At 43.6% G+C, this 13265-nt stretch overlaps 1 protein-coding gene across 1 annotated transcript in view; it reads left to right on the top strand.

The window, feature by feature from the left end:
- LOC110071371 (guanylate-binding protein 2) overlaps nucleotides 1–12604 on the top strand; it is a 14092-nt gene extending 1488 nt beyond the window's left edge. Inside the window, exons 2-11 of the mRNA XM_072980102.2 lie at nucleotides 189–387; nucleotides 1189–1316; nucleotides 1788–1897; nucleotides 3773–3975; nucleotides 4863–5105; nucleotides 5591–5871; nucleotides 6784–6996; nucleotides 7433–7535; nucleotides 9113–9306; nucleotides 10522–12604. Of these exons, the coding sequence (XP_072836203.2) occupies nucleotides 198–387; nucleotides 1189–1316; nucleotides 1788–1897; nucleotides 3773–3975; nucleotides 4863–5105; nucleotides 5591–5871; nucleotides 6784–6996; nucleotides 7433–7535; nucleotides 9113–9306; nucleotides 10522–10707 (1851 nt within the window). The 5' untranslated portion in view covers nucleotides 189–197 and the 3' untranslated portion in view covers nucleotides 10708–12604. The remainder of the gene's footprint in view (nucleotides 1–188; nucleotides 388–1188; nucleotides 1317–1787; nucleotides 1898–3772; nucleotides 3976–4862; nucleotides 5106–5590; nucleotides 5872–6783; nucleotides 6997–7432; nucleotides 7536–9112; nucleotides 9307–10521) is intronic.
- The last annotated feature ends 661 nt before the right edge of the window (nucleotides 12605–13265 follow it).

Below are 13265 nucleotides of genomic sequence, written 5' to 3'. Positions count from 1 at the left end.
ATCCTTCATTCATGGGAATTTCCGAGAGGAGATTAGGAAAAACATCCAACCTCTTCCACAATGCCTTAGTGCAGGAATTTCCACAGAGCTTTGGCTAAGAAGGTGTCTTTGCATGAAAACGTGGACATCTCTTTGTTGATGACTCTTGCTGGTGTTTTCCGTCTCTTCTCAAATGCTGTTCTTTCCAGCTGTGAGCGATGGCCTCCAAAACGGACATGCCGGCTCCTGTGTGCCTGATAGAAAACAGGCAAGGAAAGCTTTTTGTCCGCCCAGAAGCCCTCCGTTGGCTTTCTCAGATCCACCAGCCGGTGGTGGTGGTGGCTATTGTGGGGCTGTACCGAACGGGCAAGTCCTACCTCATGAACAAACTGGCTGGCAAAAACTCAGGTGAGCAGCATGGACCTCCGGTGGCATAATGGTCAAAACCTGGGGCAGGAGGGAGTAAAACGCACCCTACGGGTTGGGGTTTCTGCTTAAGTTGGATGGATCCATTGACCAGGATCTAGCCCTGCTTTCTCTGGCATTTTGGCAATCTGGGCCACTTCCCTCTTACATCTTCCTCCAGGCAGGTTTTTTGGCAACCTGGGGGACTGCAATGAGAGATGGAGGGTAAATCCTGATTTCTCGGGCACGGGAGACCAGATGACACCATTAGATTTTGACTGTGGGGTCCACAACTCTCTTCCTTTCAAAACCACCACACAACAAAGCCCATAGGAAGATAAACCATGGCGGTGACTGTGTTCTAGGGGAGTGGTTCCCCAACCTTGGGCCTCCAGATGTTCTTGGACTTCAACTCCCAGAAATCCTGGCCAGCAGAGGTGGTGGTGAAGGCTTCTGGGAGTTGTAGTCCAAGAACAGACTAAAAGTCTGAGAAGCCTTCACCATTTGCTGTGTTTTCATCTCTGTCTCTGCCTTTATCTGTGTATATATATCTGACTCTCTTGATTCTTGTATTCTTTTAAAATCTCATAAAACAACCCACTGTGTAATGACCTTTCCTTGGAGGTCTCTTAAACGGTCGTATGAGAAATCCAGAAGTTGCAGGATAGTCACTGCTTTTCTATACTGGGCAAAACACTCCCTTCTGAATGTTCCAAAAAAACCTAGATAGCAATCATGATCCAGCTCAATTTTTCTGGTATATCCGTCTTCACTTCTTTCCCGTGTGATTATCTCTATCTATAGGTTTCGCTCTGGGCTCTACAGTGCAAGCAAACACAAAGGGGATCTGGATGTGGTGTGTTCCCTATCCCGATAGGCCTGATCAGACCCTTGTTCTTCTGGATACTGAGGGACTAGGTGACGTGGAAAAGGTGAATCTGTTCTTTATGCCTCCCGTCCCTGCCATTTCCCGGTGGCCCAAACTGTTTTTATAGGAAACTGTCTTGTAGCAGCTTATAGGCGTATATTTCCTGTTTGGAAGAAATCAATCTTTCTTGTAAGCCAACAGCAACAATAGTTTATGGATATGTCTGATTAAATAATTCTTGGCTTAAAGTGATGTATGAACACAGCCTTTGTATCTTTACTGCTTGGAATGTGTTTTGGATGTTGCTTTTGTTTTCCATTTCTTAGAGTGGGATTTGTTTTATCATTTTTGGTATTCGTATACTTACTGATGTTTGTTGCGGGTTTTTTTGGGGCTCCGTGTTCTGAAGGTTGTTCTTCCTGACATTTCGCCAGTCTCTGTGGCCGGCATCTTCAGAGGACAGGAGTTAGAACACAGAACACAGACAGAGTTCCTACTCCCTCACTCAGAGTATTCTTTGCCCCTATTTTCTTAGGGAGATACGCGAAATGACACCTGGATCTTTGCTTTGGCTGTGCTTCTTAGCAGCACCCTGGTCTACAACAGCATGGGCACCATTGACCAGAATGCTATGGATCGGCTTCAGTATCCTTCTTAGGTTTGTTTTTCGCTCACTGGGAGTTTCCTCTCTTTCAGGAAGTCCTGGTTCCCTAGAGAAGCTTTCTAAGGGTTATGTTCTGGAGAGTTGCAGAGTTTTAGATTTCTGGTTAAAATTCCTTTTAGCTACATAGCAGAAGTACAGAGAGCCACAGAGGAGAATAGTGTCAGGTTCCTCAGATCCTTTTTCTCATCCTTTCTCTCATCGACTGGCACTTACAGTCTCAGTGATTCACTGAGACATCATCAGGAGAAAATATTAAAAGTGTTTCATTGCTTATAGTTGGAATCAGTAAACGGCAAACAGAGTGAACTGACTTCCAAAAGATGAAACAGAAGGAAAGATCACAGAGCAGAGAGGCAGAGTTTTCTTTGAATTCAGAAATGGGAAGGAATGATTGGTCAGTGCTGGATAGATTGACAGTCATCCCAGCCTAGAAAGGTCCCTCCCAACCAAACAAACTACAGGCAGCATACGAGGTTGCAAAAGCTTCAACACATATTTGAACTAGAGAACACCTGTGTGACACTGTTCAGGGCTCTCTTCACTGTTCACGTTGCTACAGATGTTTAAATCTAACCTGATAAAGTCTTATTGAGCATTTTGGCCAGGCTAGGGAGGAAATGCCACTATCGACAACACTAGGAGGTGTTTATTGCCACAAGTGTGATGGTATAGGACTGGTTCCGCACTGGTGCTGGAATGAGGTCTGGAGAGACCATTCCACTTCAGAATGATTACTCCACCTCAGAAAATCTCCCACAAACACAAGCATGTTGTAGAAAAGGATGCTTCAGGACACAATTTCTCCTGCTCTAATTATTATTATTGGGTAAATTATATATTTAGCATCCTGCAGCTTTGTTGTGTGTATATCTTGGTTTTTTTTTCTGTGTGAACAAAAGGGAGCACCTGGAAAGTTGCCTGCTACCTGCTGTCAGTGGTAACATATCATTTCTGCCACCCACCCCTCATATCTAAACCAGGGCTGAGTTGAACTTTTGAGTAACTGAGGGATCCTAAATGAGACGAAGGGAGGAAGGCAGAATAACTGTTATAGTGTCAACAAAAGCGCTATGCAGCAGGAAAAGGTTTAATTGGGAGAAGGACTGCCATTCTTGAGAAAGGGAGCTCTTCCTGCTGCCCTGAATTTTTACCTCAGGATGTTTTAAGGGAACAGAGGCTCCGCTCTACTAGTGAGGAGAGATGCTCATGGGTCAAAATGGAGTACATGAGGAAACAACATGGCAGCTGCAAGATCTAGTATGCAGGTAGGAAGAAGACCATTGAAAGAATAACTAGTTGTCGTGCTTCCAAGAATTTGCCCCCTGTTTCTGCACTGCTTGAGGACAAATCATTTATTCTACAATTTCTGAGGGAAGCGTTCAAACTCTCTGAGGAATAGCGCAATGCCAGGCTGTGTTTCTCCTTGGTGATAATGGAGAGATACAGAGAGAGATAGGCAAGCCATAAAATTATTTACACAAAGGAAAGGTAAATTATTTAAACAGGTCGATGTTTATAGAAGGTTCTTTCTGGATGGATTCCAAGGTCATTAAGCATCCTGCTCTATGCCAGATGTAGCAAACCAGATCCTCAAAAGAGAACAGGGTTCCTTCAAGTGGAAGGAATCCATTTGTCCAAACAAAGACAAACAATTTCCTTATATAGATAAGGAAATTTCAGCCTTCATCCAACAAGTTCCTTCTCAAAGAAAGCAGCTGTTAATCAGTTTGGGAGCTTACTCCTTTCCCCCTTATGGCTTAATCTGTTTTTGTGGTTATAAGGTTGGTGTGTTTTTAAACGGAAGGTTTCCTCCTATGGAGTCTATAGGGTTCTTGATTCCTAAACCAAACCTACAGTTATGTGACGGAACTGACGGAGCGCATCAAGGCAAAAGCGCCATCTGGGAAAAATGCTGGAGGACTGGAGGACTCCGCTGAGTTTGTCCGCTTCTTCCCGACCTTCATCTGGGCTTTGAGGGATTTCACGCTGCAGCTGGAGCTGAATGGGCGCACCATCACCGAGGATGAGTATCTGGAAAATGCCTTGAAGCTAAAAAAAGGTAACAGTGACAAATGTGGAGTCCAGATCAAAAGAGTCTTCCCTTCCTTCCTGTTGCATTCTTATGAAAAAGCATTGGCCAAAGCTAGTAATGAAAGATCAAGAGGAATATTGTATAATAATTATAACCTTAATAAAATATAGTTTACAAATCACAGTTTATATAGTTTCCAGGTCACTGGTCACTGTATAAAATTGAAAAATGAGATACAGTGGTGCCTCGCTTAACGATTGCCCCGCATTACAACGAATCCGCTTTACAATGATCTTTTTGCGATCGCAATTGCGATCACAAAATGATGGTCTAAATGGAGGAATTTCGCTTTGCAATGATCGCTTCCCTGCTTTGGGAACCAATTCTTCGCAAAATGATGTTTTTTAAACAGCTGATCGACGGCTTCAAAATGGCCGCTGGCTTTCAAAATGGCCCCCCGCTGTTTTCTAGGGACGGATTCCTCACTATACAGTCAGCGAAAATGGCCGCCATATGGTGGATCTTCGCTGGATGGTGAGTTTTTACCCCATTGGAACGCATTGAACAGGTTTCAATGCTTTTCAGTGGGGTTTTATTTTCGCTTTACAATGTTTTCGCTTAATGGTGATTTTCCTGGAACAGATTATCATTAAGTGAGGCACCACTGTAGCCCTTCCTGGGGGTTCTGATTTGAAATTAATAATGAAATTGAAAAGAGGAAAAAAAAAACAATAGAGGATTTTACATCCTTAGTAAGCATAACAGCTAATGAGTAACACATAGAAGGCATATATACTTTCTCTGCTGAGTAATGGTTTCCTCGACAGATTCTGTAATGTCTGTCTTTGTGCTGAAAGATGCCTTTCAAGATTCACATGCAAAGTTGAATTTCTTTCACATTTTCTTTCCTCTAGGTGATACCCAAGAGGTCAACCTGTTCAATCTGCCGCGCAAATGCATCCGTTTTTATTTCCCCCAACGGAAATGCTTTATTTTTGACCGCCCGACCCAGAGAAAGAATATGCATCTGTTGGAACACATGAAGGAGAGCGAGCTGGACCCTGAGTTTGTGGAGCAAGCAGGCCAGTTTTGTCGTTACGTCTACTGGACATCAAAGGAGAAGACCGTCCCAGGAGGGCACGTTGTCACCGGCCGCTGTGAGTCCTTCCAAGTCCGTTGTCTTTTCTCTGAGCAAACTGCAGGGATTTCCTCTTTAACTATTCTGAAAAAAAGCCACTTTCTACTGAAAACACCAGCATAAGATGTACCCTTAACACATCTTTGCCTTTATCTGTTCTATTTTAATGAATGAATTAAAATATTTCACCCATCTCTTCCTACAATTCCTTCCTTTTCCTGTCTTCTCACCCTTTCCTCTCTTTCTTCAATTATAACATGATTCTTCTCCAGTGTGGAATGAGTGTGCTCTACCATGTGGAATCCTGTTGGGCTTTTGTTGTCACTTGACAACGGCTGAACTAGGGAACAGATCCCAATAACATCACTTTAAAGACCTGCTGTGCTTGACCTTCCCTTTCCTTGGAAGAGCCTAGATGCTTGATTTTTTTAGTCCCTTCGTGTCAACGTAAGCGCCTAATGATAAGCATTGTCCCATTGCTTTGTATCGCTTTTCTCCTTCCAGTGCTGGCAAAGCTGGCAGAGAGCTACGTGGAGAGCATCTGCAGTGGGAAAGTGCCGTGCATGGAGAATGCGGTCCTTGCCTTGGCTGAAATGGAGAATTCGTCTGCTTTGGGCCAAGCCTCTGCCCGCTACGTGGAGCTGATGGAGAAGAAGCTGAAGCTGCCCACCGAGACCACCCAGCAGCTGCTGGAGATCCATGCCGAATGTGAGAAAGAAGCCCTCCGCGTGTTCATGGATCGTTCCTTCAAGGACGATACGCGACACTTCCAGGCTAAGCTTATGGTAGGCTTCCTCTTAAGATGTCCTCATTAACTGGCCATATCTCAAGGCTGGGGTTCTGCTGCGAAACGAGTTCAGAGGTAGACTTGGATAATCTGAAACTAGCTAAATTCCTTTGACATCATTTGGAACGAACCACAAAGCCAGTCTTGTGGAATCTTTCAGGCTCTCATATCATCAGGCTGAACTATTGCTTTCTGGTGCCTCTCTTTTCTGGTAACTGACTTCGTGGTGGTACTGGAGATGATTTCAGTTGCAGGAACCTGTTTGAGAATCAGGTGCCTTACGCCACCTGATTTGTGCCACATTGAGTTCCAGCCATGTTCCGTCTTTAAATGATTTCTTTTCTCAGCCTGCTTTGTCATCTCCCTCTAAGTTTGTATCCTTTCTCTTCACTGACCTTCACAGGCTGTATCTTCCCCCTCTTTCCTTGCTTTCCTCTGTAAAAACCCCATCTAAATGAAGGCACTGCTCACAGGCACATTGCCACCTTTTCGGCACCAAACCAAGGTGTTCTTATTTATTAGAGCCTATAGAAGTTGTGGATTGTGCCCTGTGCAAATTTTAATGCAATGGTTTTTATCTTATTGTTTTTGAATGTTTGGTTAAATTGCTAGTTTTTTTAGTTAATTTAAACAACTTGCTCTGAGGGCCTGTGAAATAGGAATCCTGTATTTTTTTAAAAGGAAATGTTTTACTTCCTTTTCATGACATCCAACGTATATTGACTGAAGTCAATATACTTTACTCTGCCTATTAGCTGGCTTCAAATGCAGGACGTATAGATGACTGAACAACTTTAAATCTCAGCTCAGATGTATCTTAAGACGTAGACAGTCCCAAATTATATGAAGTTTTCTCTAGATGTCAGTTTGATTGTGATCCAGATTTTTCTTTGTTTCTTTGTCTGACCAGAAAACTATAAATGAGAAGAAGGAACACTACTGTCATCAGAATGAACTGGAATCCAGAAAATGCTGTGAGGCGGTCTTGACATCACTGTCTCAGGAGCTGGACAATAAAGTCCAGGAAGGCATTTACTCCCGTCCTGATGGCTATAAGTGTTTTGTGGCTGACCTGAAGAAAGTGGAAGAAAGATACCGCCAGGAACCTGGAAAAGGAATAATGGTAGGGAAGGGGTGGGGCTATGAAATTATGGTCTTTATAACACATCATATTTTTTTCTGGGATGTTCAAAGACACTATTAAATACACATTACAAACAGTACAGATTTGCACTATCCTGAATCTTCTGAATTCATGCAAAAATCTGTGTCTTTGTCTCCTTGGGAAAGAAACACATAGGTCCTGGCCATTTCTGCCCATGCTTCTGCATTAGAGCAGTGGGGTGTCATCAGAATCAGTCCGTTGCCTGGATCCCTATATGACTGCCCAGTCTATTTTCTAATTGTTTGCTTTTTATCTATTTTTAATGATGTCTATTACCTTGAGTGCTGTTTTTTAAGTGGGAAGGTTAAAACATCAGTAAAGGAAGAAGAGAAAATAAATAAATAGCCAGCCTCACTATATAAGCTCTTCCAATCGTGGCTCCTTCTTTACCCAGGCAGAGGCAGTCCTGCAGGAGTACCTTAAGAAAAAAGAGGATGTCGGCCGAACCATACTTCAGAGCGATAAAAACCTCACAGAGAAAGAGAAGGAAATGGCAGGTGAGGGCCCGGTAAAATTATGGAGTTGCTGTGGAGGACTGGAGGCTTTCTGGGTGGGAAAGGCTCTGCTGTCCATTTAAAATTTAGCAGGGTTTCTCTATATTGTTTTAGAATGAGGGACGAGGAATTGCATCACTGATTAATATTCCCCAAAACCAAGCTGGGAAAGAATGCACTTCTTATTTCTCCTTTTCTGTCCCGAAAGTTGCTTGAGCAACATTACAGGAAGGGAACACCAGAGGAAACCACAGTCCGGCCTCTGGGTGACGGTGCAATGACTCTGAGTCCCTCCTAGTATTTGAAACTGTCATGTTTGGAATAGCTGTAGAAACAAGATCTGAGAGGACACAAAAGGCTTTTTCATGTGCCTCTTGCTTAGCACCAAGCCTTTCCAGCCAAGCTTTTCTGATGGGAAAGAGCTGTCCTAGGCCTCCACCACACCTTTAAAAAGAAATCATGGGGAGGTGTCTTTGGTTTCTACCTTGCTCTGAAGTGACGTTCTCCATGTTTTGGAGAAATATTCTCTTTGTAGAGGTGCATTTTTGGCATAAACGGGTGAACATGTCATGATGTAGTTGGGGTTTCCCTTCTGTTGCACTGAAATTCATTCTTTCTCCTCACTGCCTCTGGACTGATCTTGGATTATTTTTTCCTACACCTTTCCTTCATTCTTTTGCAGCTTCGGAGTATTTTTTCTAAAAAATACCACGAAAATGCCATACAGTGGTGCCTCACTTAACCCACCATTTAACGATGAATCCGCATAGTGATGCGGATTTTGCGATCGTTTTTACGATCGCATTGTAATGTTTTAATAGGCTAAACATCTCGTTGCGATGATCGGTAAGCATTTCACTTACTGATCTTCGCATTGCGATGTTAGGGAAACAGCTGATTGGCGGTTCCAAAATGGCCGCTGGATCAAGAAAATGGCCACCCGCAGCGTTTTCGCGCCCTGCCCTCGCTTACCGAGGCAGCGAAAATGGCGCCCGGATGGGGAATCTTCACTTACCGGTGAGTTCCCCCCCCACAGGAATGAATTAAACGGAGTTTAATACATTCCTATGGAGTTTTATGTTCCATTTAGTGATGTTTCCGGATAGCGACATTTTTCCTGGAATGGATTAATGTCACTATGCGGGGCACCACTGTATATGGTATTACATCTTCCCTTATTCCCCACAAAGCAGGGAATCATGAGTGCAGCCACATTTCCAAGGCATTTTACACATGCCACCTGCACCCCTTTTTTCAATGGGTCCAATTTTGAAGGCGGGTGGGTGGCACCGCGGTTGTGCAGAAGGTCAGTATTTCAACGGATAGATAGTTATGAGACGGTTTGTTCTTGTACATTGTTGTGTCCAAAGCAAGATTAGAAATAGGTTGCCAAACAAGGAAGGTCATTGTAACGGATGCTGTGCAGATGTCGCGCTCCGGTTATGTAGCGCTAAACAACTTGAAGCCTTTTAAACTCCTAGATTTCCTTAAACTGATCTAGAAATTGTGCTCCAACCGTATTTTTCATTTCTGTAAAACACCTTCTGAGCTTCTTCCTTTCTGGGCTGGGGTGGGAACAGAGGCCAAGGCGAAGGCTGAGGCAGCAGAACGAGAGCGAGAGCTCCAGAAGCAGCAGATGGCTGAGCAGCAACAGAAGATGGAGGATCTGAAACGGAGCTACGAGATGAACCGTCAGGAGCTGGAGGAGAAAATGAAGAGAGAACGGGAGTTGCTACTGGAGGAGCAGCAGAAGATGATAGAAAGCAAACTTGCTGTAAATATCCTAGGCTTGTTTAGTATCTGGGGCTGAGCCACCCTCCCCTCATGCTTTCAGTTTCTTGGCTCAATTTATTTGTTTTCTGCGAGGAGCTGAAGAAACAGAATGCCATCAATTCAAAGGAGTGGTTTTGTACTTCCCTGCCTAGACCAGTGGTTCTTAACCTTTGTTACTCAGGTGTTTTTGAACTGCAACTCCCAGAAACCTCAGCCAGCAGAGCTGATGGTGAAGGCTTCTGGGAGTTGCAGTCCAAAAACATCTGAGTAACAAAGGTTAAGAACCAGTGGCCTAGACCATACCTCTGCCTCTCATGTATGTTTTTGAGCAGGCTGTGTTTCATGCAGTGGCATAGTGTGGGGCAGGGCAGAGGGGTGGTCGCCCCAGGCCACAGCCTTGTTGGGGACCTTTCGCGCCCCTGCACTCCATTGTGCCACGGGTGTGTTTTTGAATGGGTGCATCGACTGTAAGAGCAGACAGACAGGCTTCTGTGACATCCATTTTCTGGGACTGGCCATTCCAGGATTGGCCCTCAAGCCCCAGAGGATTGGAGGAAACCCTTGGTGTTGAGAGAGCATGATGATGGATAGCTTCCCTGGTTCAGGGGGGTGGGGGCAAGGTGCCGAAAGCATCTCTCAGAGCAAAGGCTTCTGCTCCTATAGGCAGTCCCTCAGCATGATTTCCCTTCTTGTACCAGAAACACGGGTTGCTCCCCTTGTTACGCCCCATTTTGGCATTCCTCTCACACATGGTCAGAATCATGTGAGGAGGCAACATGTTGTCTGGTTTCAGCCCCTCGAGTCTTCCAGACACTCGGCGCCATCTCCTTCCACTCATGGAATGGGTAACTTGTGCAACAGAGATCTTGTCCCACTCTTTTAAGCTTCTAAATCACATGGAAGACCTACAGAAGTTGGGCACTTTCTCAAATTCAAAAGGGATCCCTCTAAGGCCCAGAGGGTGAAAAAGCCTGAGCAATCGGAAGAGGGTGGTGGAGGAGGAAGGGCCAGTGAATGGATCCTTACCTTCCCTGCCCTGTGTCTCAACATTTGTGTAGTGGCAGGAGGGCAAATGTTTGAACATGACCTGGGTCTCCTTCCAAGACTGGAGATGTTCTCCAGCAGAGAGCTGTCCAGCGCTTAGAGAGGATCTTAACTGAAATTATGTACCACTTCACTTTTAATCTAATAATTCCGCTGCCATTTCTGTTTCCAGGAGCAAGAGGCTCTGCTGAGAGGAGGATTCGAGAAGGAAACTAGGCGACTGAATGAGGAAATTCAATATCTGCAACAGGAAAATTCAAAAATCAAGGAGCCGTCATGGCTGGCCTCTCTTGTAGGAGGACTGTTGAGTGTTGCCTCGCTGTTTATACCACCGCTTAGACTTTTAAAACGCTTTTAAACAAGTGGGAAGGGCCCCCTTCTTGGCTGCTACTTTTCCTGTTTCCTGTCCTCATTATATCTGCTATGTATGCCATAAATGTATTTTAATGCTTTCTGACAGTATTATTTGTATTTTATTATTTTACATTTTTGTCCTGTTTAATTGGTATTTTGATTATATTGCTCTGTGTCTTTGTTGTAAACCGCCTAGAGTGGCCCTTGGGCAGATGAGTAATATAAAAATTAAATGAATGAATGAATGAATGAATGAATGAATGAATGAATGAATGAATGAATGAATAAAAAAAATAACTAGATGGACAGATATCGATGGATAGACTGAGGCAAATGGCCGGAGGCAAGAAATGTAAGAAATTTCAGGGAGAGACAGGAGTCCTATGAATTGGATATCAGTCTGGATCAGAGAACAAATTTGTGCTTTCCATGTCCGTTTGTTAGTGCAAGAACGCAGAGAATCAGCAGAGTAACTTCTGGTCCAGGTGGTTAAATGAATCACGTGCAGACAAACAGCATCTCCAGCACCAGATGTGTTTTACAAGCTATATATGCATAACGTCGAATTCGCTTTACGATGAGGTTTTCAGAGCGATCTTGCGCTTCATTTAACAATGTTTCCTATGGGTGATTTTCGCTTTACGATGTTAGAGACCTTGCCTCACAAGACGGTTAAATTTTAGGTCTCTGTTTTTCACTTTACGATATTTTTGCTAGCTTGGTCTTGCTTCGCTATGCGAGTCTTTTAATGGTCTCTGTTTTGTTAGACGGCTGTCTTCGCTTGGGAACCGCGCTTCACTTAACGATGTTTCCTATGGCAATTTTCGCTTTACAATGACAATCCGTTCCTATTGGAATGGATTATCAGGTTTTCAATGCATTCCAATGGGAAAATGTGTTTTGCAAGACGATGTTTTCGCTTAACAGCGATTTTCACGGAAAGAATTAACATAGTCTTGTGAGGCACCACTGTACAGAAGTGCAGACCGGCAGCATAATAGCATGACACTCATCAGGAAGAAGAAGAATACATCTCCTGTACAGAGTCCACATATATACTTATTCACAGCTATCTGTGTCGAATCATATTAGATATTGCATCGTACATGAGTCAGCACTTTGAGTCGTCGTGACTCAGCATTACAGCACACCTGTTCAATATGGTTGCTCATTAAGACACTTTGTACTGCTCAGGCCTGTAAATTTTACCTGGACACCGTTGTTTGGTAATATACAGTCCTTCCAGCAGTACCTGGGCCCTTTTTAAATACTTTGAATAGAAGGTAGACACAACTGAGGGCGTCAGAGTAGTTGAAGCTCCCAGAGGAGTGTGTTTGTGTGAGACAGGTGTTTGCCCATGTCTTGTGCTCATCTAAACAGGGACGTCTATAAAACTGGCCTTTGAGAAGACCTTCTGGGCTTATCTGGGACGTCCTACCATCTTCATGCCAGCCAGCCCTACTGTAGGCATCACACAATAAGAAAAACCAATCATGGAAAGCTTTGTGTAGAGGCGAAAGAAAATAAAAACGAAAGCAGAATGACTGAAAGAAAAAAAAGTAGGGATGAAAGAATAGCAAAATATGGCTTCTCCCTCGGTTGCAGCTTTTCCAATACATATAGCAGACATACAGCATTAAGCAATGTAAGTAAAAACTAGAGTAGGCCTTATCAGTAGACATTCCTCGGCGCAGGTTTTTCTCTCTCTTCCCTGCCAAGAAGTCGGAGATGGGTCAGACCTTGTGTGCCAGGAACCCGGGAATGTAATATGTCAGGAGGTCAGAGGCCAGCATGCCTGCCTGCTTCCCTTCAAGTTAATGACTGCCTTTTATCCATTTTTCTCCTTTGATCTAGATGGTGGGGGTATTAGTCCAATAAAATAAATAAAGAAATACAATAAATTGTGTGTATCTTATTATCTTGTGTATCTTATATTCACCCTAAAAATGATTTTGACTAACTGCTAAAACTGCTCAGGATCTGGGGTTCAAATCCCAGGTATCCGGCTCAAGGTTGACTCAGCCTTCCATCCTTCCGAGGTCAGTAAAATGAGTACCCAGCTTGCTGGGGGGGCAATGTGTAGCCTGTATAATTAAAAAAAATTGTAAACCGCCCGGAGAGTGCTTGTAGCGCTATGGGGCGGTATATAAGTCCAATAAATAAATAAATAAATAAATAAATAAATAAATAAATAAATAAATAAATAAATAAATAAATAAATAAATAAATACTTAAAAACAACAACTTGAAAGTGTACTTTGAATTCGATGTTTTTCCAGCATGGAACTGAGAGAGTTGCATTCTATGCAAATTCCTGAAGTGATTACTCTTAAGGTGGCACCCATTTTGCAAGGCCAGCCAGAGAGTAGGTGATGGGAGATGAGGAGGATTTCTGTGGTCATTTGAAGCAATGGGGAAAATCTATTTCCAGAAAAGATAAGGAGGTAGTTTGGGAAACATCTGCAGTACAAAGGACACAGGGCTAAAAAAATGTGCCTAGAGCCCCAGCCATAAGCACAGAGAGGCCTCCCTCAGACAGCAGATCTGAGGCATCATTAAATG

This window comes from Pogona vitticeps, chromosome 9 (assembly GCF_051106095.1).
Source record: "Pogona vitticeps strain Pit_001003342236 chromosome 9, PviZW2.1, whole genome shotgun sequence".
NCBI lineage: Eukaryota > Metazoa > Chordata > Lepidosauria > Squamata > Agamidae > Pogona > Pogona vitticeps.
Note: the sequence above shows the minus strand (reverse complement) of the source record. Positions and strands in the feature narration are given on the sequence as shown.